The sequence below is a fragment of the Adiantum capillus-veneris genome, chromosome 6 (genome assembly GCF_014529385.1).
Source record: "Adiantum capillus-veneris isolate H3 chromosome 6, ASM1452938v2, whole genome shotgun sequence".
Classification (NCBI taxonomy): Eukaryota; Viridiplantae; Streptophyta; class Polypodiopsida; order Polypodiales; family Pteridaceae; genus Adiantum; species Adiantum capillus-veneris.
In genome coordinates, this window is record NC_140936.1 from 52,367,148 (window position 1) to 52,392,905 (window position 25,758).

The 25,758-nt window shown below is 45.6% G+C and overlaps 1 protein-coding gene across 1 annotated transcript in view; it reads left to right on the forward strand.

Annotated features, from left to right (window-relative positions):
• LOC147455504 (tryptophan synthase beta chain 1) overlaps window positions 1-21,925 on the forward strand; it is a 60,548-nt gene extending 38,623 nt beyond the window's left edge. The window contains exons 3-5 of the mRNA XM_086514265.1: window positions 20,326-20,768; window positions 20,857-20,951; window positions 21,496-21,925. Coding sequence (XP_086370391.1) covers window positions 20,326-20,768; window positions 20,857-20,951; window positions 21,496-21,671 — 714 coding nt within the window. The 3' untranslated portion in view covers window positions 21,672-21,925. The remainder of the gene's footprint in view (window positions 1-20,325; window positions 20,769-20,856; window positions 20,952-21,495) is intronic.
• The last annotated feature ends 3,833 nt before the right edge of the window (window positions 21,926-25,758 follow it).

Here is a 25,758-nt window from a genome sequence, read left to right on the forward strand (position 1 = left end):
TCACACCAAGGTTGCTTTTTCGCACCTCACATCGATTGGACGGTCGCTAAGTGCACGGTCCGCTCTCAATGAGTGAAAAGAGGCACAAGTGGAGGCTGGACAAGCCCTTCTTTCTTGGGTTTCTTGTCACTCTTCAAAAACACGATTAGGAATCGAGACGCCCAAATGGACTTGGGTTACGTGCGACCGCAACAAGCAAAAAAAATTCTGTGGTTCTTTCCTTGAGTGATACAGAACACTGCCAAAGCTCTGATACCAATGTAAGGTGCAGCGGAAGTGAATGTTGAACTTTGCTCAAGATGAGTGCTCTGAACTGTGCTCAAGTGTTTCTTTTACTTACGGAAGGGAGAGCCTTCCGTTCCTTTAGTGAGAGAGTGCAATGGACACAAACAAAGTGGTGAACACTGTGAATGAAGGTGCTGAGACTGAGAGATAGAGAGAGAAGAATACGACACTAGAAAGTTGTCAAACCCTCCTCCAAGGGCCCCACTCTCTATGGCGAAAGCGGTCTACTTATGATTGCACAAATCTCTACAATGCTTTGGACTTGCCGACGATGTCGACGACGATGAGGACGGCAACGAGACGGGCTGAAATCTAAAAACGCTAATGGCTGAAATCTGCAAATCTTTATTTGCTTAATTCTGACTCTATGTCGATGGCGATGATGACGCGCTGAAACCGCAGATGCTGAAATCTGCGTTTTCCGGGCTGAATCTGCAAAGTACGCTGGATCTGACCGTGCGGCGAGGATCTGATGCGGAAAGGTGAGATTTGCGAGGTTCGGGACTTGTTCTGTGGAGTCTATGTGCTGAAAACTGAAAACGCTGGTCCTAGGGCTGAATCTGTCGCGATGGAAATGCAAAACGCTGAGGATGATGTGCAAACCAAAAACACTAGGTTGAATTCTGCTTCCTGCGGTGGAAATTTGCTAAACGCTGGGATCTGCTGTCTTCTGGGGAATCTGCTGACGCTAGGGCTGATCTGCTGTCTACCTTTGTCGGGAATTTGCAAGTGCAAAAACGCTGGCTGATCTGGTGCAAAAACGCTAGGCCGTCTGATGAGTGAAAATGCTAGAGTTGTTGCGCGGGGGGGGGGGGAGAGTCTTGCTGAGAAGTTGCCTGATGGACACCGGGTTCTTGCTGCCTCTTCTCTAGAAAGTGCTAGCGCTATGTTTCTATACATACAAACTTAGTAAATTTGCCCTACCTAGTTCCCAACAAAAGTCACTTAAAAATAAAAGTGAAAAATGTCAAAAATAGGGAAAATAGGTGTATGCACTGTAAAAGTGCTCCTGATGGGTTCTGATGGAAATCTGATGATCATGTTGTGTGCAACCAGAGGTATGCATCTAATCTAAGTGTCTGGACATGCACGGTCTGCGAACATACTCACAAAAGTGCCAGATCACTTCCTATTCTAGACTGACTTGACTAAACTGAACCCTGGTCATGCTGTAGATTGTCCACGGACACACAGGGTTTGATGTGTCACGTGACACGCCAGGTTTTGCAAAGTGTCCATATGCGTCGGGAAAGTCATCTATTGCGTGGGGATACTGTCGGTGAAGCGTCCTAATATAGTTATGCTGTCGAAATCAGGCCAGAACAAGTGGATTTCAGCCCGGATTATGCGGGACAACTAGTAGGAAATCATAGGTTTTATTCCCTTTGTTAAAGTATAAAGAAATACCGAAAGGGGCGCGAATTTTGGGGCCTACAGGTTGTCGGCGTCTGCGCGGAGCATTCTAGCTTCCGAGCTGTGTGTGAGCTTAAGTGTTAATTCCTTTCGCATGTTTTTTTTGCAAAGTACTCTCTCCCTCTCTGTGTGTGTCTAAAGTAAAGAATTTCGGGTGAAAGCCAAAGCCTATCGCCCCACGGGCCGGTTTCAATGTGTGTGGATGCATGTCCTTCGAGTTTACTGTTCTCGTTTTTTCCTTTCTGTTGCTTTTGTTTTTTGTTTTTGTTTGTTTTTTTTCTCTCTCCTCGCTTTCTCACGACTCTTCGAACGATTTTCAGTTGGTCGCAATTTTCAGAGCCTCTTGCACTGTCTCCCTAGAGTTCCCTCTTTAGTTATGATCTTCAGGAGCCACCTTCAGCCATAGTTACCCGGAATGGGAAATTGGAATGGGGAACGACAACCAGTATACAATGCCATTCCTTGTTTCGGACACTCACGTTTGAAACACGGAATGGTGTTTCGGAACGGTAAGCTAGATTGGGAATGGGGAACGGCGACTTGAAAAAGGCCATTCCTCGTAACTACGCCCTCAGCAAGTGGACTGCTTGCTCTTCTGGATGAAAACTCCTTGTCCTCTTCGATGTTGTGCTTTGTTGCCACCTTGTGCCATCCTGCTAAAGTCTCTTGGTGATGTCAATTGCCTCTTCACCCTCACCTTCGTCCCCAACTGCTCTCTCCCTTCTGCTCCTCCATTGCCTTTTGCTGTCAGATTTTACCAATTGGTGGGCTTTGCCCAACACCGAGCTGCTGCTCACTGTCATCTTCACCACTGGTGGCTTTTGCTGGCTCTGGTTCTTGATTTACAGTTGCTGAATGGGCTTTTGGTCGAAGTGCCTATCTTTCAGAGGCTACTGCCATTTAGCTTGCCAGGACGCTTTTTACTCTTTTTGAGAGAGTTTTTACCCTCGGCCTTCAATCTTTTCCATTTGGCCATGTGCCTAGTTGTATTTGTTTTACATTTTTCCGTTTGATGCCTATGGGCCTACTATGTAAACAGTGAGGTACTTGCTCTCAGAATAGGCACCCGTCATGTGACACATCCAATCCTATGTGTCCGTGGACAAGCTACAGCATGACCAGGGTGCAGTTCAATCAAGTCACTCTAGAATAGGAAGTGATCTGGCATTTTTGTGAGTTTGTTCGCAGACCGTGCATGTCCAGACACTTAGATTAGATGCATATCCTCTGGTTGCACACAACACGACCATCAATTTCCAGTCAGATCCCATCACTAGCATTTTTACAGTGCATAGACCTATTTTCCCTATTTTTGACATTTTTCACTTATTATTTTTAAGTGACTTTTGTTGGAAAGTAGGTAGGGCAATTTTGCTAAGTTGATATATAAGCAAACCTAGCGCTAGCACTTTCTGGCAGAAGAGGCAGTAGGAGCACCTTGCTCAACATACAACTTCTCAGCAAGACTGACCTGGTGACAACTCTAGCGTTTTCAGCATTGCAAAAGGCCTAGCATTTTTGCATTAGATCAGCCAGCGTTTTTGCACTTGCAGATTCACGGCGACCGTAGACAACAGATCAGCCCTAGCGTTAGCAGATTACCACCGCAGAACCCCAAATCAGCCTAGCGTATTTGAATCAGCCAGAGACCTAGCGTTTTTGCAGATATTTGCGACAGAAGCAGCAATAGCACCAGGGTTTTCAGTTTTCAGCAGTCAGACTCCGCAGTAGAACCCCAAACCTCCCAAATCTCACCTCCCCGTAGTAGATCCTCTCCGCACGGTCAGATCCAGCGAAGTTTGCAGATTCAGCCCGGAAAATGCAGATTTCAGCATCTGCGTTTTCAGCGCGTCGTCGTTGCATTGTCGTCATCGCCGTCGTCACCGACATAGAGTCAGAATTCAGCAGAGAAAGCTTTGCAGATTTCAGCCATAGCATTTCCAGATTTCAGCCCGTCTCGTCGTCGTCCTCATCATCGTTGACATCGTCGGCAAGTCCAAGCATTGTAGAGATTTGTGCAATCATAAGTAGACCACTCTCGCCATAGAGAGTGGGGCCTTCGGAGGAGGGTTTTACAACATCTCTCGTGTCATATTCTCTTCTCTATCTCTTAGTCTCATGCACCTTTACGCACAGTGTCCATTCACTTTGTTCACTCTCTCATTAAGAACGGAAGGCTCTCCCTTCCATAAGAACAAAAGGAACCTTGAGCACAGTTCGGACCACTCATCTTGAGCAAAGTTCAACATTCACATTCCGCTGCACCTTACATTGGTATTAGAGCTTTGGCAGTGTTCTGTATCACTCAAGGAAAGAACCACATAATTTTTTTTTTGTTTTGCTTGTTGCGGTCGCACATAACCCAAGACCTCTTGGGCGTGTCCATTCCTAATAGTGTTTTTTAAGAGTGACAAGAAACCCAAGAAGAAGGGCTTGTCCAGCCTCCCCTTGTGCCTCTTTTCACTCATAGAGAGTGGACCGTGCACTTAGTGGCCGGCCAATCGACGTGAGGTGGGAGAAAGCAACCTTGGTGTGAGCGCAAGGCCGCCAAGGGGTGCGCCGACAGGAAAGAGAAGAACTCGGGTGAAGAGAAGATCCTTCTCTAACACAGATTGCAAGCGAAAGAAGAACCTCAAGAACCCAAGACCCTCAAGAAACCAAGACCCGTAAGAACCCAAGTTCCTCGTGAACTTAAGAACCCAAGACCACAAGAACCCACGACTTCAGTGGATGGTCATCACACGAAGCGGAATGGATACTTCGCTTGGAGGTGATGAGCATGAGCGAGGCAGAGAAGAATTTTCCCCACCAGGAGGTTTTTCCGACCCTTCCCCATCTATGCAAAAGATTGCACCAGTTCCTATGGAGCTTTTCGACAAGATGGTGATGGACATGAAGAAGCAAGCGTTGCAGACCTTTATGAAGTTCAAGTATCGCATGACCCACGCATCAGAGTGGACCGGCGAAGAGTCCCTTCCAGGATTCCAGACCCTGTTGGCGATCTCCCTCGACGCCATACAGTTCGGTACCAGTACCTCACTTTGAAAAGGAGGGGATATCACGTGACACATCCAACCCTATGTGTCTGTGGACAAGCTACAGCATGACCAGGGTTCAGTTCAGTCAAGTCAGTCTAGAATAGGAAGTGATCTGGTACTTTTGTGAGTTTGTTCGCAGACCGTTCATGTCTAGACACTTAAGAGTAGATGCATATCCTTTGGTTGCACACATCATGACCATCAGATTCCAGTTGGATGCCATCAGTAGCATTTTTACAGTGCATAGACCTATTTTCCGTATTTTTGACATTTTTCACTTATTATTTTTAAGTGACTTTTGTTGGAAAGTAGGTAGGGCAATTTTGCTAAGTTTGTATATAAGGAAACCTAGCGCTAGCACTTTTTGGCAGAAGAGGCAGTAGGAGCACCTTGCTCAACAGGCAACTTCTCAGCAAGATCGAAACGGCGACAACTCTAGCGTTTTCAGCATTGCAGAAGGCTTAGCGTTTTTGCATCAGATCAGCTAGCGTTTTTGCACTTGCAGATTCACTGCGACAATAGACAACATGAGCCCTAGCGTTAGCAGATTCCCCCACAACAGCAGATCGGCCCTAGCGTTAGTAGATTTCCACCGCAGAATCCGAAATCAGCCTAGCGTTTTTGGATCAGCCAGAGACCTAGCGTTTTTGCAGATCTTCGCGACAGAAGCAGCAGTAGCACCAGCGTTTTCAGTTTTCAGCAATCAGACTCCGCAGTAGAACCCCCAAACCTCTCAAATCTCACCTCCCCGCAGCAGATCCTCGTCGCACGGTCAAATCCCGCGAAGTTTGGAGATTCAGCCCGGAAAACGCAGATTTCAGCATCTGCGTTTTCAGCGCGTCGTGGTTGGATCGTCGTCATCGCCGTCGTCGCCGACATAGAGTCAGAATTCAGCAGATAAAGATTTGCAGATTTCAGCCATAGCATTTTCAGATTTCAGCGTCGTCGTCCTCATCGTCGTCGACATCGTCGGCAAGTCCAAGCATTGTAGAGATTTGTACAATCATAAGTAGACCGCTCTCGCCATAGAGGGTGGGGCCTTCGGAGGAGGGTTTTACAACGTCTCTGGTGTCGTATTCTCTTCTCTATCTCTCAGTCTCATGCAGCTTCACGCACAGTGTCTATTCACTTTGTTTCTGTCCATTGCACTCTCTCATTAAGAACGAAAGGCTCTCCCTTCCATAAGAACAAAAGGAACCTTGAGCACAGTTCGGAGCACTCATCTTGAGCAAAGTTTAACATTCGCATTCCGCTGCACCTCACATTGGCATCAGAGCTTTGGCAATGTTCAATATCACTCAAGGAAAGAACCACATAATTTTTTTTTTTTGCTTGGTGCCGTCGGATGTAACCCAAGACCTCTTGGGCGTGTCGATTCCTAATCGTGTTTTTGAAGAGTGACAGGAAACCCAAGAAAGAAGGGCTTGTCCAGCCTCCCCTTGTGCCTCTTTTCACTCATAGAGAGCGGACCGTGCACTTAGCGGCCGGCCAATCGGCGTGAGGTGGGAAAAAGCAACCTTGGTGTGAGCGAAAGGCCGCCAGGTGGTGCGCCTACAGGAAAGAGAAGAACTCGGGTGAAGAGAAGATCCTTCTCTAACACAGATTGCAAACGAAAGAAGATCCTCAAGAACCCAAGACCCTCAAGAACCCAAGACCCGCAAGAACTCAAGTTCCTCGTGAACTTAGGAACCCAAGACCACAAGAACCCACAAGAACGCATGACTTCAGTGGATGGTCATCACTCGAAGCGGAATGGATACTTCGCTTGGAGGTGATGAGCATGAGAGAGGCGAAGAAGAATTTTCCCCACCAGGAATTTTTTCCGATCCTTCCCCATCTACGTTAAAGATTGCACCAGATCCTATGAAGCTTTTCGACAAGATGGTGATGGACATGAAGTTAGAACGCGAAGCACTAAAAGCAGAAAGAACGGCAGAACACCAAGAAAGAATGGCAGCCATAGAGCGTGAGCACGAGCAAGCACGCTTGGAATCCGAAGAAAGAAAAGCAGAATTTGATCGCGAGAACAAAGCAAGAAAAGCCATGAACGACCGACACATGAAAGAGTTGTTGCGACTCTTTTCTCAAGAGCAGGCACGGATGCAAAAGATTCGGGAAAAGGAGACTCTCTCAGTCTCTTCGTCTCCAAAGCATGACACACACGATAAGCATGATGAATTGAATGATAATGATAAGCATGAGGATCAAGATGTGTTTATCATAAGTATGATGATTTGTATGATCAAGACGTGATTGTTCACAAGGATGATGTATTAGTTGATACTTTTTCTAGTGAAGGTAACCTCATTGCAGATTCGATCAATCACGAAGAACCGATCTTGGCTCTCGAGTCGAGGTCTAAAGAACCCCCTCAGGAAGAACCGATCTTGGCTATCGAGCCTAGGTCCAAAGAACCCTTATAGGAAGTACTATGTGTTCGAATGATTTGTCAGCAAGCAGTGATCGAGTGTTCCATTCGTGATCATTTCCTGTATTTTAGTCAACGTCTTTATGTGATCCCTTTTCCTAGGCATGACATACTGTACGTTGAGCATGATTCACTTATGAATGAGCATGGATGTATGCGGATGATTCATAAAAACATCAAATGTTTGCATTCAAGGAATTTACATTCCGTGTCTCTTTCTTGGTATGAAACAGTCGTAGAAAGAGCACAAGACGAATTGAGCATCAAACATAGACATTTCCGTTGTGAATTGCCACAATTGATTGCTTTTGATCGGCAAGACAAGATTCGATCTCATTGTTTGTGTGTGTGTGTGATGAACAGTTTGGCACTCCGTTCATTTGTTTATCTGCATTGCATGCACAATCTTTAGAGAAGACGAGATTTTTTCCCATCACTTTACATGGAATAGGTATGATCATGTTTTTGTGTTGGAAGTGGTTTCAGGAATTTTCAGCCTCGGAGATTCTTGAAGAAGGTAGACGCATGACTCTAGACGAAGATGAAGCATTGAAGGAGCCACAGAAGACTTTGTGTCGCTTTCGGCGCGGCCCAAAGAAGCAAGCGTTGCAGACCTTTATGAAGTTCATGTATCGCACGACCCACGCATCAGAGTGGACCGGCGAAAAGTCCCTTCCAAGATTCTGACCCTGTTGGCGATCTCCCTCGACGGCATACAGTTCGGTACTGGTATCTCACTTTGAAAAGGAGGGGATATCACGTGACACATCCAAAACTATGTGTCCGTGGACAAGCTACAACATGACCAGGGTTGAGTTCAATCAAGTCAGTCTAGATTAGGAAATGATCTGGCACTTTTGTGAGTCTATTCGCATGCCGTGCATGTCCAAACACTTAGAGTAGATGCATATCCTCTGGTTGCACACAACATGACCATCAGATTCCAGTTAGATGCCATCAGTAGCATTTTTACAGTGCATAGACCTATTTTCCCTATTTTTGACATTTTTCACTTATTATTGTTAAGTGACTTTTGTTGGAAAGTAGATAGGGCAATTTTGCTAAGTTTGTATATAAGCAAACCTAGCGCTAGCACTTTTTGGCAGAAGATGCAGCAAGAGCACCTTGCTCAACAGGCAACTTCTCAGCAAGACCGACTCGGCTGCGTTTTCAGCATTGCAGAAGGCCTAGCGTTTTTGCATCAGATCAGCCAGCATTTTTGCACTTGCAGATTCACGGGGACAGTAGACAACATCAGCCCTAGCGTTGGCAGATTCCCCCACAATAGCAGATCAGCCCTAGCGTTAGAAGATTTCCACCGCAACACCCCAAATCAGCCTAGCGTTTTTGGATCAGCCAGAGACGTAGCGTTTTTGCAAATCTTCGCGATAGAAGCAGCAGTAGCACCAGCGTTTTCAGTTTTCAGTAGTTAGACTCCACAGTAGAACCCCCAAACCTCTCAAATCTCACCTCCCCGCAGCAGCTCCTCGACGCACAGTCAGATCCTGCGAAGTTTGGAGATTCAGCCCGGAAAACGCAGTTTTCAGCATCTGCGTTTTCAGCGCGTCGTTGTTGCATCGTCGTCATCGCCGTCGTCACCGACATAGAGTCAAAATTCAGCAGATAAAGATTTGCAGATTTCAGCCATAGCATTTCCAGATTTCAGCGTCGTCATCCTCATCGACGTCGACATCGTCGGCAAGTCCAAGCATTGTAGAGATTTGTGCAATCATAAGTAGACCATTCTCGCCATAGAGAGTGGGGCGTTCGGAGGAGGGTTTTACAACGTCTCTGGTGTTGTATTCTTTTCTCTATCTCTCAGTCTCATGCACCTTCACGCACAGTGTCCATTCACTTTGTTTGTGTCCATTGTACTCTCTCATTAAGAACGGAAAGCTCTCCCTTCCATAAGAACAAAAGGAACCTTGAGCACAGTTCGGAGCACTCATCTTGAGCAAAGTTCAACATTGACATTCCGCTGCACCTTACATTGGTATTGGAGCTTTGTCAGTGTTCTGTATCACTCAAGGAAAGAACCATAGAATTTATTTATTGTTTGCTTGTTGTTGTCGCACGTAACCCAAGACCTCTTAGGCGTATCGATTCCTAATCGTGTTTTTGAAGAGTGACAGGAAACCCAAGAAAGAAGGGCTTGTCGAGCCTCCCCTTGTGCCTCTTTTCACTCTTACAGAGCGGACCGTGCACTTAGCAGCAAGCCAATCGATGTGAGGTGGGAAAAAGCAACCTTGGTGTGAGCGCAAGGCCGCCAAGGGGTGCGCCGGTAGGAAAGAGAAGAACTCGGGTGAAGAGAAGATCCTTCTCTAACACAGATTGCAAGCGAAAGAAGAACCTCAAGAACCCTAAAGACCCTCAAGAACCCAAGACCTTGAAGAACCCAAGACCCGCAAGAACCCAAGATCCGCAAGAACCCAAGTTCCTCGTGAATTTAAGAACCCAAGACCACAAGAACCCACAAGAACCCACAACTTCAGTGGATGGTCATCACTCGAAGCGGAATGGATATTTCGCTTGGAGGTGATGAGCATGAGAGAGGCGAAGAAGAATTTTCCCTACCCAGAGGTTTTTCCGATCCTTCCCCATCTACGCCAAAGATTGCACCAGATCCTATGAAGCTTTTCGACAAGATGGTGATGGACATGAAGTTAGAACGCGAAGCACGAAAAGCAGAAAGAAAGGAACTCCGAGAAAGAATGGCAGCCATAGAGCGTGAGCACGAGCAAGCACGCTTGGAATCCGAAGAAAGAAAAGCAGAATTTGATCGCGAGAACAAAGCAAGAAAAGCCATGAACAATCGGCACATGAAAGAGTTGTTGCGACTCTTTTCTCAAGAGCAGGCACGGATGCAAGAGATTCGGGAAAAGGAGACTCTCTCAGTCTCTTCGTCTCCAAAGCATGACACACAGGATAAGCATGATGAATTGAATGATAATGATAAGCATGATGATTTGCATGACGATCAAGATGTGTTTTCTCACAAGCATGATGATTTGTATGATCAAGACGTGATTGTTCACAAGGATGATGTGTTAGTTGATACTTTTCCCAGTGAAGGTAACCTCATTGCAGATTCGATCAATCACGAAGAACCGATCTTGGCTCTTGAGTCGAGGTCTAAAGAACCCCCTCAGGAAGAACCGATCTTGGCTATCGAGCCTAGGTCCATGAACCCTTACAGGAAGTACTATGTGTTCGAATGATTTGTCAGCAGGCAGTGATCGAGTGTTCTATTCGTGATCATTTCCTGTATTTTAGTCAACGTCTTTATGTGCTCCCTTTTCCTATGCATGATATATTGTATGTTGAGCATGATTCACTCATGAACAAGGTGGAATCTGTAAGTACGTACCTTACCATTCTGTACCGTACAGCCGTACGGTACGGTACAGTATGTACCGTACGGCATGATTTTTTTTTTTTTTGAGGTGTTTTCTCCACGGACGAGGTGCACTAGGGGGCGCTTTCAAATAGGGTTAATAGTGTGAAGGGGAGAGAGCCTTAGGCTATTTTAATCGACCACGAAACCAAAAGACTCTCTGGTGTGTTATAGAGAAGTGCACAGATACCTGCAGAGAAGTGCACAGAGACTTGCAGAGTCGAGCTACGCGCGTGAAAAGGTACTACTTCTGCCACCATGCACTCTGTACTCTTCTCGCACTCCGTTCTCCTCATGTGTGTGCACTCTTTTGCATTTGCAATGTGCAGAATCCATTATGCCGCGTAAAACCAACCCCAACTGGTCGCTCCACACCAATGTGTTGAGCATCATCACGACCACTTCTCTGCAAGGTTCTGGCACACACTTATGGCAATGCAAGTATTGTGGGGACTAGTACACCAGCACTATTACGCGAGTCAAAAAGCACTTGACGGGCATCGGGTTGGTGCATGTGAGAAAATACCACCACCTTTGAGGGAGCAGCTTATTGAAGAGTATTTTCTTGTTGGTGCTCCTGGTTTGAGAGGTGCTCCCAGCACACAGGATGCTTTACATGATGCTTTTGTTGGAGAGCTGGAGACTTTAGGTGCAGAGATAGAGGTTGGAGGAGGTTTGGCCTCCATGCAACCCCCTACTTCCAAGTAGAGAGCACGTGTTGGCGGTGAAGATGAGGATTCCTTGCCACGTGAAAAAGGTACATCTGAAACACCAACGCAGATCACTTTGCCTAGTCGCATCTCTTCTCAGGCTTGGGTCAAAGAGCGTCAGAGGGTGGCAGAGATGGAGATATGTCGCACTCTTATTGAGTGCAACATATCTTTCAATATTTTGCGCACAGATCAGTGGAAAAGAATGGTAAAAGCCATTGCACAGGTAGGGCCTACTGAGACATGGACAGGTCTTGATTACACCAAGATGCGCACCACTATGTTAGATGAACGGAAGTCCTTAATTGACAAGGCACTTACGCCTGTGAAAGCTGGATGGAAGGAGTTTGGATGCACCATTATCTCAGATGGTTGGACAGACATACGCAGACGACACATAATCAATATCCTTGTGTCTTCTCCTTTGGGCACCTATTTCTTGCGTGCTGTGGATGCAGGAAAAGCAGGGGAAAAGATCACGGCTGAGTTTATATTTGGTCACATCGAAACAGCCATAGAGGAGGTTGGCAAGGAGAATGTTGTGCAGGTGGTGCAGGTGCACGAGCTCTTAGCCTTCCTCTACGCACGGTGGGAGGAGATCGAGACTCTGTAAGACGAGAGAGTATTTGCAGGGGGAAGCTTCCTATTCGCTCCAATCTCTAGCGAGCGAATGTAGCTGTCCAGCTCATCCATGCAGAGATTGTTGATATGCCTGAGGAGGCTTGTGGTGCAGAGGTGCTTGTACCAGAGTTGACATATGCTGAGCTTGACCTTGAGTTTGATGAGGAGGGCAATGTCCATGATGATGGGGGCTTGCTCTCTATCGTTTATTCATCTTCCGCATCTGACACAGACTTTTGAGGCTGCACGTCTTAGTGCACACTGGTGACTGCATGCTTTGGAGGATAGGCTGCAACAGATTTTTATTGTTATTATGGCATTGTAGTATTTCATAGTACTTTGTTTTGGATCTTGATTCAGTTTGTATGGTATATGCCGACTTCTGGCTGATGCCATGGACATGATGTTTGTAGTTGTTATTTGGTTTAATGATTTATGGTCATATTGAGTATTGAGTCTTGAGTCTTGAGTCATTAAGTTTTATGATCAATATGTTCATTTTAAGCATTGCATTGTTAATTTGTTAATGAGGTTGAATTTTGAAAGGTCTGTGAACTTAAATTTAGTGTAATTTTCTTTTTTTTACAAATGGTACGTACCTATCACGTACCTAAAGGTTGGTTCAGTACGGAAGTACGTACCTAAACCGTACCGTACACTATGTACCTTTCCACTTTGCTCATGAATGAGACGGATGTATGCGAATGATTCATAAAAACATCAAATGTTTGTATTCAAGGAATTTACATTTCATGTCTCTTCCTTGGCATGACACAGTCGTAGAAAGAGCACAAGACGAATTGAGCATCAAGCATAGGCATTTCCGTTGTGAATTGCCACAATTGATTGCTTTAGATCGGCAAGACAAGATTCGATCTCATTGTTTGTATGTGTGTGGTGAACGGTTTGGCACTCCGTTTATTTGTTCATCTACATTGCATGCACAGTCCTTCGAGAAGACGAGATTTTTTCCAATCACTTTACATGGAATAGATATGTTCATGTCTTTGTGTTGTCGTTGCATCGTCGTCATCGCCGTCGTCACCGACATAGAGTCAGAATTCAGCATATAAAGATTTGCAGATTTCAGCCGTAGCATTTTCAGATTTCAGCATCGTCGTCGACATCGTCGGCAAGTCCAAGCATTGTAGAGATTTGTACAATCATAAGTAGACCGCTCTCGCCATAGAGAGTGGGGCCTTTGGAGGAGGGTTTTACAACGTCTCTGGTGTTGTATTCTCTCAGTCTCATGCAACTTCACGCACAGTGTCTATTCACTTTGTTTCTGTCCATTGCACTCTCTCATTAAGAATGAAAGGCTCTTCCTTCCATAAGAACAGAAGGAACCTTGAGCCAAGTTCGGAGCACTCATGTTGAGCAAAGTTCAACATTCACATTCCTCTGCACCTTACAACACCATATTGGGCGGTTTGGGAGATTCTCAAGTAATAGAATCAGTCTCTTTTTCTTTGGAGAGAGAGAGAGAGAGAGAGAGAGAGAGAGAGAGAGAGAGAGAGAGAGAGAGAGAGAATTTACATGAAAGTGCACTGGCCCCAAAACCTTGGCACCCCTTTCGGTATTTCTTTATATTGCTTCAACAGGTTACAATTGCTCGGGATCCTCTTCTTTGCAATTTGGAATGCGAGAAGGAGACCCCACAAGTTCATATTTGAAGGCCCTTGACTCCCAAAATCACTGAAAACCAAAAGCTAGCACCCATTGGGTTGTCAGCGCAAAACGCAGGTTGTCCGTATAGTGCTTCCACGTCTGTTGCTTTGTTTTTGTTTCCTTTCCTTCTCTTCTTTCTTGTTGGGGTATTTCAGGCTTGCGTTGTTTTGGTTTTGATGGTTTGCTGTGGCTCCTTGGTTGCTGTTTTGGTTGGTTGTGCTCTCGCTTCTCCTTTGCTCTCTGCTCGTTCTACCGAGATTCTACAACCGGTTTTCACCCGGTCGTCATCTTCAAAGCCTTCTAGACTGTTTGGTTGGAGTTCCCTCCCCAGCTTTGGTCTCCAGGAGCCACCTTCAGCAAGTGGACTGCTCTCTATCATGGCTGAAAGCTCCTTGTCCGCTCCAATGCAGTGCTTTGCTGCCCAAGTCGTGACATCCTCCTTCAGTTTCTTGGTGATGTCAGCTGTCTCTTCACCCTCATCTTCGTCACCAACCACTCTCTCTCCTCTGTTTATCCATTGCCACCGTTGTCAAATCTTCCAGTTGGTGGGCTTATGCCCAACGCCGAGTCCTTGTAGTTATTCATTGTCACTTTTCACCGCTGGTGGCTTTTGGTGGTTAAAGTTCTTGATCTATGGTTGCTGATTGGGCTTTTGGTGGAGGTGCCTTTCCTTCAGAGATTGTTGTCCTCCTCTCTCCACTTAGCTTGTCAGGGCACTTTTTACTCTCTTTAGGAGAGGTTTTAAACCTGGCATTCAGTTTTTACGGATTGGCCCTGTGCCTCGTTGGATCTAGATTTTATAGTTTTTTATTTGATGCCTTCGGGCGTGCTATGTAAGCAATGATGTACTTGCCCCATTTGGGCATCCTCGAGGGATTTTCAAGTAAAATAATCAGCCTCTTTTTCTTGAAAGAGAGAGAGAAGCAGAAGAAGAAGAGAATTTTAACGTTGTAGGAAACTATCCCAAGAGACCTTAAAGATCTATCCGATGAGGAGAGTTGAACTCAAGACCTGTTATTCAAGAGGGAAATGGCATAACCAATCTACCACACTTGGGTGATAGAAAGGTTATACCATTTTCCTCTTCTTATCAGCCGCTTTTGTGAGAGAGAGAGAGAGAGAGAGAGAGAGAGAGAGAGAGAGAGAGAGAGAGAGAGAGAGAGAGAGAGAGATTTTTAACCTCCATAGGTCCATAGGAGGCCGAAATCGGCCTATGAGACAAATCAAAGTACATGGGGTGGGTGTCCTCTGGATATCCTGTGAAGGATGAAAAGGTACAAAGCAAAAATAGCTATCTTGTGTAAGGACTGAGGGAGGAGGGAGGTGGTACAGGGGTGGGGGGTGGGGTTCTAAAAACAGGGGAGAGATGCAATCCTATATGTGAAAGAAATGCTATCATATCTCTAGCTCCATCCAGTCCCGTAATCAGGGTTAAGACATGATGCATGGGTGGGTGAGGTGTGAACAATCCCCGTAGGATGGCGGCTGGATCTGCAAAAGCCCGGATGCGTCTCTCCTCTACAGATCTGTAGTAGCGCTCTTGGATCTCTCTCTGGTGAAGTCAGGGTGCCCTACGCCCATGGGGACGTGGATGTCTGCGAGCTCGGACCTCCTCAGCCTGCTGTAGAGTCACTCCTCTCTGAGTAGTCTGGGATGGTGGTACTACTGTGCCCCTCTGGAAGAAATCTGTAAGCTGTGTCTGGCGCTCGTCTCTCACGACTGATGATGTCTGAAGGAGATAGTCCCGGTGCTGCTGTGCGTCTATGAGGAAGCGGCCAAAAAGTCGCTGGTCTCCGGACTGAAGAATCTGGCGTAAGGTGGGCTGATCTGCAAACAAAGTCGGATATCTGCCTCTGATCCCCTCATATGCTCTACATCTGCACACAAAATGCTCCTCACTCTCAATGTCTGCTGTGCAAAGTCTGCATATCCTCTCTACCCTGGGGACATGTGCAGCTCTCCCTGCCTCAATCTCTAGCTGGTGTGATGATACTCTGAGCTGTCCAATGGCGACCCGTGCTCTATGTGGCATGTGGACATCCATGTATCTCGGTCTCTGGATGAAACCATCTGCTAGGATGGTCAGGAAGTGGTCTCTGTAGTATTGCCTCTTCGTAGGAAGAGGCTCTCTGGGTGTGATCCATGTCTCTCGGATGTATAGCTGCCAGAGATCCTGTCTGAGAACTCGATTCCTCTCATGGTGTGAGAGGCGTATGTATGGGGAGTCGGGATTATACTGAAAAGGGGGCAAGTTTGTGATGTCCAAGCCATGGGATGTGAACCACTTTGTGACCTGTGAGTACCATGCTCTGATGTCCCCCTCTTGATGTAGCTGTATCGATGTCTCGAAAGCTCTGCATGTGAGTCTGTCTGGTGGAAGCTCTTGCATGCGCTAGATGAAGCAAACTGTCTGGAAGAGGGCGTCTACTAGCATCGGGGGTGCCGCTAGCTTTGCTCTGATGATGTCCTGTGGTACTGATAGTTTGCTATGGAGCAAACGAGAGATCATAATGATCTGGGGGGGCGCTCTATCTGTGTCCAGAGAGATGCTGAGAGTCCTGGTGCCCATACTGCGGCAGCGTACACATGGCAGGTGTAACTAAAGTGTCAAAAAGCCACCCCTTCGTGCGGGGCTCTTGGAAGTGGGCTTGGTGGCATCTGCGCTCTAAGGTGGCCAGTGCTGCATATCCTCGTGTAAGCCGGTCTTTGGCTGCCTGGGTCATGGAAAATCTGCCCGTGGTGCCAGTGAATCAACTACCTTAACCTGTCCACCTGCTACCATGAGCATTGCTCTACTCCGGACTGTCCTGGAAGTGTGGAAGATCATGACCTTGGTCTTGCCAAGGTTCACTGTGAGCCCTCGATGTGTGCCTAAATCATCAAGGCGTGTAGGTGGCTCTGTAGTCCCTCCTGTGTCTCAGAAACTAGAATAATATCATCTGTATAGAGCATAATATGGACTGGTGTACCTGCCAAGTCGGAGCCCGCCCCGCCTCCTCGTAGGATGTAATCTGCTATCTCGTCGATGTAGAGGCCAAATAGGGTCGGGGAGAGGGGGCATCCTTGCTTCGCACCAATGGTGCTAGCAATGGGGTCCGATACTCCACCTGGGCACCGCACTCTACCTATGACCTGTGCATACAAAGAATGAATGGCCCATATCATCTCAGATGGTATCTGTAGCTCCTAGAGACGTTGAAAGAGTCTCTCTCTAGGGATGGTGTCAAAAGCCTTGCGGAAATCCACAAAGCAGCAGTAGAGTCGTCTCTTCCGTGCTTTCGCTCCGTCGATCAGGCAGCGAAGCACGACTATGTGATCGATGGTCGAGAAAGTGCGTCGAAACCTTGCTTGTCCTGGTGCCCTGATGCCTCTGCTCATGTGCTGAGCTCTGCCTCAAGAACTGCCCCATATAGTTTGGCCAATGTGTGGCCAATCATGATAGTCCTGTAGTTCCCTGGGTCCAAGGTGTCGCCAGATTTGTGGATCGGCACAATGGTGTGCATGGTCCACTCCTTTGGTAGTCCCTCAACCAAAGCGCAGTTGAAGAGACGTGCTATCAAGGGGGAGAGGGTGTCTGCTGCATAGATGAGGTGCTCACTCTGTAGTCTAGTGTGGTCTGCTGAGCGGCCATGCTGGAGGCGTCGAATAGCCCTCTTCACCATACTAGATGTGAAGAAAGTCGAGGTGGTAGGTCGGGGGTCGGGTGGCTCCGGGATCAGTGGTTGCCCAGGTATCTGGTATATGCGCTCGGCGTAATCATGCTAGATCTGAGGATCCTCCAAGGCAGTGGTAGGACGTGGCTCTTTGAGAATCCTCCATGCGGTGGCGCAGTCTGTACTCATGAGAAGGTGGTATAGCTCAAGCTCATGTGCCTCTTCGAAGGCCCGCCGTTTACGGCGTGTGATGGCCTTCATCTGTCGCCGGACCTTGCTCTCAGTGATCTCCTCCAAGGCTCGTCGAGCCCGTAGCTGCCTATATAGATCCCTACACTCCTCGTCGTACCACCGGTTCCGGGGCATCGTCCCAGAGGGTGGAGGTCTACCTGTGTGGGTAGTATGTGGAAAGCAGCTGAGGGCTGAGGTGTGTAGAACTGCGGAAAGCTGGCTAGTGAGTGTAGAGAGTAGTGTATCTGGGTCGAGAGTTTAGATCCCCTCGTAGACATGTGATGAGTAAACTCTGGCTAGCTCATGTGTGAAATGTATGGTGGTGTGTGGTGTGAGTGTAGGTGGTGTGTGTGAGATGGGTGAGCTAGTGAAAGAGAGGGCAAGATATGCATGGTCAGCCCCAATAGGTAGTGGTGGGATGGTGAAGGATGTGAGCAGGTGAGCTGCCTCTCTCAAGCCGATGATGTAGTCCACTGTACTGCCGCCGCCAGGTACTGCTGGTGGTATGCAAGTCAGGCCTCCAGATGATGGCCATTGCGCCATCCCGTTGTAGATAACGAGACGGTGTTGTGATCCCAAGCGAAGTAGATGTCGCCCGTACGGTGTCAGCGTGGTGGTGTCTCTGGAAAACCTCTCTGCCTCTGTGTTCTCCATGGTGGAGAGTAGCTCTCGATCGTCAAAGTCGTAGATGTCACATTGTCTACTCTGTGTCTTTGCGTTGAAGTCTCCCGTGAGGAAAACTTTCCAAGCTTGGAGTATTCCATGATCTCCTCCCTGAGACATGCATATGGTGAAAGTGTATCATCCTCCTCCTCTCCGCCCTGTGTATGAGCCTCATCTGTCTCTCCTCCGCCTGTCTGTGCAAATCTAGAACCACTGGGTGCGAAGTAGCAAATGGCAATGTAGAGAATGTGTTCATCAGAGAGCTCAATCCGCACCCACATGTAGCGCGCTCCTGGGTTGCGGGCTACTATCCGTATCCTGCTATGGAGTGAGCGGCGGTAGAGGACTGCTACTCCGCCAGATCCTCTAGTGGTGTTGTGCCGTGTGCACTTCTTGTGTGTAGACTCCCACTGATAATCCTATACTCGGGGTAGACCTCTCTCTGAGCTCTCATGTGTCTCTGTGAGTAGAATGATGTCTCTATCATGCATCACCTCCTCCAATCTCCCTGGGTGTGTCCACAGAGAGCCGTTGCAGTTCCAAACTGCCATGTGTATCTCCTCATATAGTGTCCCATAGGCCGCGAGTCCCTATGCTACGCCCTTGCCATCGATGATGACCCGGCCGCTGCGATATGAGGCTCGTTTTCCTTCATTGCGCGCTTGTTGGATCTGGGGCATGCATGCTCTTCTATGCTTCACTTGCATTTTTGTGAGGTCGTCATCTAGGTAGATGGGGGGGCCCGTGAGACCTCGTAGGATTACCCTCTTTCGTATGAAAAGGGTGCGTGCTTCTTCTGATGGGAATTGGAGTATAAGAGGCCTCTTCTTGGTGATGTCTTTGCCGGCTCGCCAAGCTTTGGTGAAGGGGGTTGGGTCTTCTACTTTGTAACCAAGTGTGTTGCATAAGGTTTTACCATCTTTCTCGGGGGTGGATTCCTTCGCTTCTTCAATGCTGGTGACTCGTATATTGAGGCGACGGGCATTCCGCATCTTCTCCTCTTCAAGGGTGGTGTGTACAAGGAGAGCTGCTTCCTTGTGGGCGTCCTCTTTCGCTTCTTTCTTGAGGGTCTTCTTGACCACTTCTACCCATCTCTCCTTTGTGGCTTCGAGCTTGTCTTCCAGGCTCTCGGTAAGGGCTTTAGTGAGTTCTTCTTTGATGTCCTCCTTTGTGTCCTTGTTGATTTCCCCTTCCTCGTTGTTAAGGGATGCGATTGAGGCCTTGAGGATGGCCATTTGCTCATGCATCTCTTCCTTCTCTTTCTTCCGTCCCTCAAGCTCCTCCTTTTAGTCTTCCTTCTCCCTTGCCCATTCTTCTTTCTCTTTGTTCAAGACTTCTACTTCTTTCTCAAGTTTGGAGAGGCGGTTGATGATAGCGGTGATGGCGGAGTCCGTCAATTTCTTGTTTTCTTTGATCGTGGCGTGTAGCTTGTCCTCCATCTTGGCCATTTCATCCTTTGTGGCCCCTTTTGCCATAGCCGTTCAGGGCGGTTCAAGGGGAGTGACTCAATGGGTGAGGTCCCTTTGTATTGAAGGTTGAAAAAGATGAGCCATGGGAGCAGGCGGGTATGCTGGGTGGGGGGTATCTCTTAATTGCTGGCGGATTTGTTTGTGGGCAGACCTGACGGGTTCAGGTGGGCAGACGGGTTGGGTGTCCTGCTGTTGATGGGCAGAAAACCTGACGGGCAGGGGCAGTGGGAATAGACTCCAGCGCGCGCAGGCAGGCCCAAAACGGATGCTAAAAAGGCTGTGCACAAGTATTTAGGCGCGCAAAACAGGCTGCGCGCAGGCAGTGCCCAGGTGACGTGCAGTCAGCAGGGCATGGCGAGGATGCAGCAGGTCATGGCGAGGGCGCAGCAGGGCATGGCGTGCAGTCAGCAGAGAGAGAGAGAGAGAGAGAGAGAGAGAGAGAGAGAGAGAGAGAGAGAGAGAGAGAGAGAGAGAGAGAGAGAGAGAGAGAGAAGAGAGTTTTAACGTCGTAGGAAACTATCCCAAGAGACCTTAAAGATCTAGCCGACGAGGAGTTGAACTCAAGACCTGTTATGAGAGAGAGAGAGAGAGAGAGAGAGAGAGAGAGAGAGAGAGAGAGAGAGAGAGAGAGAGAGAGAGAGAGAGAGAGAGAGAGAGAGAGAGATTTAAAACTTGTCAATATGGGAATGGAGGACTATATGTACTATAGAACTTAGCCTTGTTTCTGCTCATCGTCCTCTGTTTTGGTGCAGGTACGACCCGTGCATTCTGGCACAGCAACTCTTAAAGATGCGACATCAGAAGCTATCCGGGATTGGGTAACCAATGTTGAGACAACACACTACATCTTGGGTTCAGTTGCTGGGCCTCACCCTTACCCTATGTTAGTGAGAGATTTTCATGCTATCATTGGCAAAGAGACCCGGCGGCAAGCTCTTGAAAAATGGGGAGGCAAACCTGACGTTCTTGTTGCATGTGTTGGAGGCGGCTCAAATGCAATGGGACTTTTTCATGAGTTTGTGAATGATGATGATGTGAGACTAATTGGTGTTGAGGCTGCTGGTTTTGGGTTAGATAGTGGCAAGCATGCGGCCACTTTGACAAAAGGTGAAGTAGGAGTATTGCATGGAGCTTTGAGCTACTTGCTTCAAGATGAAGATGGGCAAATTATTGAGCCTCATTCGATAAGTGCAGGGTATGGAAATTTGTGTGCGGGGTGTTTTCTCTCTGCTTACATTTTATGATTTTTTTCTTGTAAATGAATTGCTTGTTAATTGCAACAGGTTGGACTATCCTGGTGTTGGACCAGAGCATAGCTTTTTAAAAGACTTGGGTCGGGCTGAGTACTACAGCATCACTGACGAGGAAGCCTTGAGAGGTGAGATACCTTCTTTGCTTCTATGTATTCAAGTCCGTCTTTATTTGGACAAGAGTAATTGTACTAAAGCATTTGTGTCTATAAGTCCCAAATCACCATCTAAATCCTAGTTCTATCATCCTCTATTAATAGAGGGAGAACCAATTTTCCCATGAAGAGTGAACAAAAAAATTGTCTTTGGAGATATTTGTGAGATTAACAAACGGTATTTTGGGAACTTTGGGAAAATTCAAGGGGTGTTTTGGCAAGTTTTGTGAGGGGCATTTTGGGAAATTTTGAAATTTAAGGGGTACTTGGGGAATATCCACAAATTTTAGGGGTATATTGGATTTTTTTTTTTTTTTTTGGGGTTTTGGGGGGGGGGGGGGGGGAGATGTGGTTGGTCATGAAGGGAATGCGCTCTTTGGATTTAGAGTTAAACCACGGTCTTCCACATGGATTATAGTGTAGCGATTTCTGTTAAGAGTTGATATGACATGCGTGCTGTTGATTCTTTGCTGAGTTTGTTGTGGATAACAATCTCATGTGCGTAATTTTGCATCAGCATTTGAAAGGTTGTCAAAACTTGAAGGAATCATACCAGCCTTGGAGACATCTCATGCGCTGGCTTTTTTGGAGAAGCTATGCCCCACCCTGAAGCCAGGAACAAGAGTTGTTTTGAATTGCAGTGGTCGTGGTGATAAAGATGTCCACACAGCTATCAAGCATTTGAAGGTTTGAATGTCATTTAAAACAAAGAACTCCTCCAGATGATGTCTCTGCTGGTCCATTACAGAGGTTGTTGCCAAAATGCTGAATATGGGTACTAAAGACATTCCATCAAAGAGACAATTTTGTGGCTCTCGGCAAATAAGGAACTTTGTATATGTAGAGATAGTTGGCGACAAGTGAAATATGTCGTGCACTCTTGTAATTTCTTCTGCTTTTTGTACAAGACGTATTTTGTTCCTAACTAAATGCTCAAGTTGTGCTGATGGTTGAATGAAGTAGAAGCATTTTGTGCATAGAGATTGCGTCCCACGTCGAAACAAAATATTTCACCTCGTTTCAAGTCCTCATCCTCATGGTTTGAGAAGGAAATTACTTTTGCGACCGGGTTTCAAATCCTTCTTGTTGTGATTTGAGAAGGAAATTGCCACCTTTGGGGATGTAATATCAATATACATATCGAATCAATGCAACTATATTTTATAGAATTTGACATGGATTTTGTTCCTTATCGTCCAATTTTGAGAGAGTAATTTCTTTGGGTTGAACAGGCTTTGGCTAAAGCGAACCTTTTTCCCAAGCTTGGACAATGAAGTTCTGTGCTACATCTAGACAAGAAGTTGGATAAATTTTCTGCACAAGAAGTTAGATAGGTGTTCTGAACTCATTTGTTTTGCTAGAATCTGGATGGGGTTGAGGTTGTGGCCGCCCCGTATTGAATATTGCCCATTTCTCTCGAGTATTGCACCATGCCCAATTGGCCAAAGGAGGCGATTTTGATCAAAGATGCTATATGCATTCATAATTACATGTTAGTAAGTTTTGATGTCAAAAAGTTAAAAAATGTGTGACATAGTTTGAAAATGATATTAAAGGGACAAATTTCATTGTGATGATGTTTTGACACAAGTGGTGTGATGATTGACATTATGTTGTGAAATTAGATAAAAAATGTAATCCCCTTTGCTTACACTAGATGTGTTGGACCCACATGTAGATAGGATTTTTAGGGTTCATTATTTTCTACTTAAGATTTGTATTGCTTATTTATGAAAAAATCACCTATATTTTCTAACACATCATGGCAAGCTCAAAAGTATAATGAGACAACCTTTAGTCACAGCATCTAATTCAAAATGAGTCTAGAAGACATTGAAGTATATTATTTGATACCAAACAAGTGCTTGTGTTGAGATATCAAACTCAACACATAGTACATTTGGATGAATTTTCACCTGCATAGCATTTGGAGGAGGTGGCGCATTATCATCACCAATGGTATCACAAGTTGACTTCACCAAATTGGTCTACCTACCAAGAGTTATGCCCTTATATTGCCAGCTCACACTACAGGTTTCACATTGACAATTGTACACAATCTCTTATTGTAATTTGTTTTTCACATACGTTTTGTAGACTTGATCATTAGTTTGAATAGCAAAGAAGAAGCATCTCTCAACCTCTATCTCCATTGTCTGCTCTTTTGATTGTGTGTGTGTGTTCATGCACATGCTTGCACGCAAAGCTTAAGGTCTTCCTTCTCTAGCTCTATACATGATGGTATTAGAGCTTGTTTGTGGTTCAATAGCTATGACCGACAAACTAGAGTAGTAGAAGAGCGCTTGAAGGGTAGGGTTTCTCCATTCTCTTCCCTGTCGTGTTTGTACTAATCCACCATTGGAATTTTTGAAAGGCGTCGACAACGATTCAATTTTAGTGATTTCTCTTGGAGATTGTGCCTATGTAGTCCAAAATTCCAATTTGGGTGCATTTTAACCTTCATTTTTGAGTTATAGTGCATTCGTGGAGGCAATGCTAATGTCTCAAGGTTATGCAAACCTCCCATTTTGTTGCTACAAGAAGCTTGGTTGGTGCTGCAACTTTCATGGATACTGTATAGTATATCTCCTCTCAATGGCTTCCAAAAATTAAATTCAACATGCAAGTGCAATGAGACTCAAAGGAGAAGAAAAGCCAAGTAAAGAAGTTTGCATACTTGACAACCTCTTTATACAGAGAATAAGAAGTCTCTTTACTTTCTAAAGTCATGGGGTTTTTCATTTCCTACACCATCACCCTTCACTTTTGCATTATAAATGTTTTGAAAGGTTTTCTAGTTTTTTGAAATTATAGAGACCCACCAATGGGAGACATTTTATTTGGTGTATGTACATATATTATGGTGACAACTTGTGAGACACATGCTACTTTGGTACACTGCAAGTGTAGTTTGTTTCTACTTGATGGTTCATGCATATCTCAACTGAGTACGAAGAAACCTATAATGGCCACTTCTAATTCTGAAGCTGAGTTTGGGGAAACTTTCATAGCTACAATTAATTGTGTTTTGCTTAGATGCCTCTTGGTCGACTTGGGGGATGGAGTGCAATCTACCACCACCATCTTTACTAATAGTTAGAGTTTTCTGGTAGTGTGAGGAATCTACTATTCCATGCTCGTGCTGTGAAGGCACAAGGTGGAAAAGTCCCTAGTACAAGGCCCTGCCACATGTTGTGCATGCAATTTAGGGGCCTATAGGCCAAGCGCTATATGGAGAGAGGTTGGCACGTGAAGAACATGCTGGTACCTAGCGGAGGCTTTATATTGGTATCAGAGCTATGGTAGAGAAAGGAGGAGAAGATTTCTATTTGTACTCTGAAGATCCTCTCATGATTCTAAATCAATAATTTTTAATTTTTCAAATATCTATGTACAATACTTGATTTTGAATATTCTGTTTGCGTGCCTTATTGGAATCATCATGGTCTCCAATTTTCTCCAATCATCATGGTCTCCATTTGCAAAAGAAAGTTTCTCCAATTTTGCCCCAATTATGAATTGTTTTGCATACGTTGTCAGGTGGTCAAAGAACATAGTTTTGGGCTTTTAGAATTTTGGCATTGCCATTGTGCATGCAAAGCCGTCATGTCTAGATTCACAATCTCACATTATTGTCCTCCCAACAATAAACTCCTACTTTCGGGTTATCAGTGAATAAACGCTTTAGAGGTTTGATGTCGATTGGATCATAACCTTCTAATTCTAACACAAGTGATCCCTCCTTGGTGGTCATGTCTAGAATCATTATATTGACTTCCAATCCCCATTTGTCTGCCATGTCTGGATTCACAATCTTTAGATAGTGTACTCTGTTTTAATCCATGTAGGAGGTTTCTTGCTTGTTGGCTTGTTTCCTACTTGTTGGATTGTTTCATGCTTGTTTCCTACTACAAGTATGTACAATGACTCTTGGTCAAAATTTTTATTCCCAATTTTTCAAACATAGCCAAAGGGCCAATCCACAACCTTCAATTTTTAAAAACTCAGTTTCTAACAACAAAGCAATGTCCAAGTGACTCCAAATTTTTCAAGATATCTATGTGATACCTTGGTAGCCCAAAAATTTCAAAAAATGACCTCTCTGTTTGATAGAAAATAATAAGCGTAACTATTATCTATTGGCATACAAAATCATCATTTTGTACTTTTGATGATCCTGACTGGTTAAGGGTGTTTTCAAAGAGCTTTGAATGAGATTTGGATAAGTTTTGCATAGTTTCTCAGTAATTTTAGTGTTTGGCATATTTGTGCAACTCATATGGCTAATTCAATCAAAAAGTTTCCAAATCACTTGAAATCTAACATTCATTTACTACCATATACCAAATCCTCTTCAAGAAAAATTTCAAAAGTTAAATTGTTAGGATTTTGTCTACTTTTTTGACCTACACTCGACATGCACATTATACACAAGTCACTTGATAATTTTCATGAAGTTTGTATCAGTTTTCAAGTTTGTAGAACAATTTTTGTGTCTACTAGAGGACTTCACTGAAAACTAGGTCCAATTGGCACTTTACAACTCCAAATGACTTCAAACTTGAATCAATGGATCAATGCACTATGTGAAGTCATGCACAGAGGAGAAGCTTGAAGTCATGCATAGAGGAGAATGTAGACAGCTGGATAGTCACTATGTGGGAACGTCTTCTTAGAAGATGGGCAGCGAATTACTTAGTAATTACTACAGTAAACCCGAAGTGTATAAATAGGGCCTATTACATTGTTATCGGGTTGGAAATTGTTATCACTTGGGTTA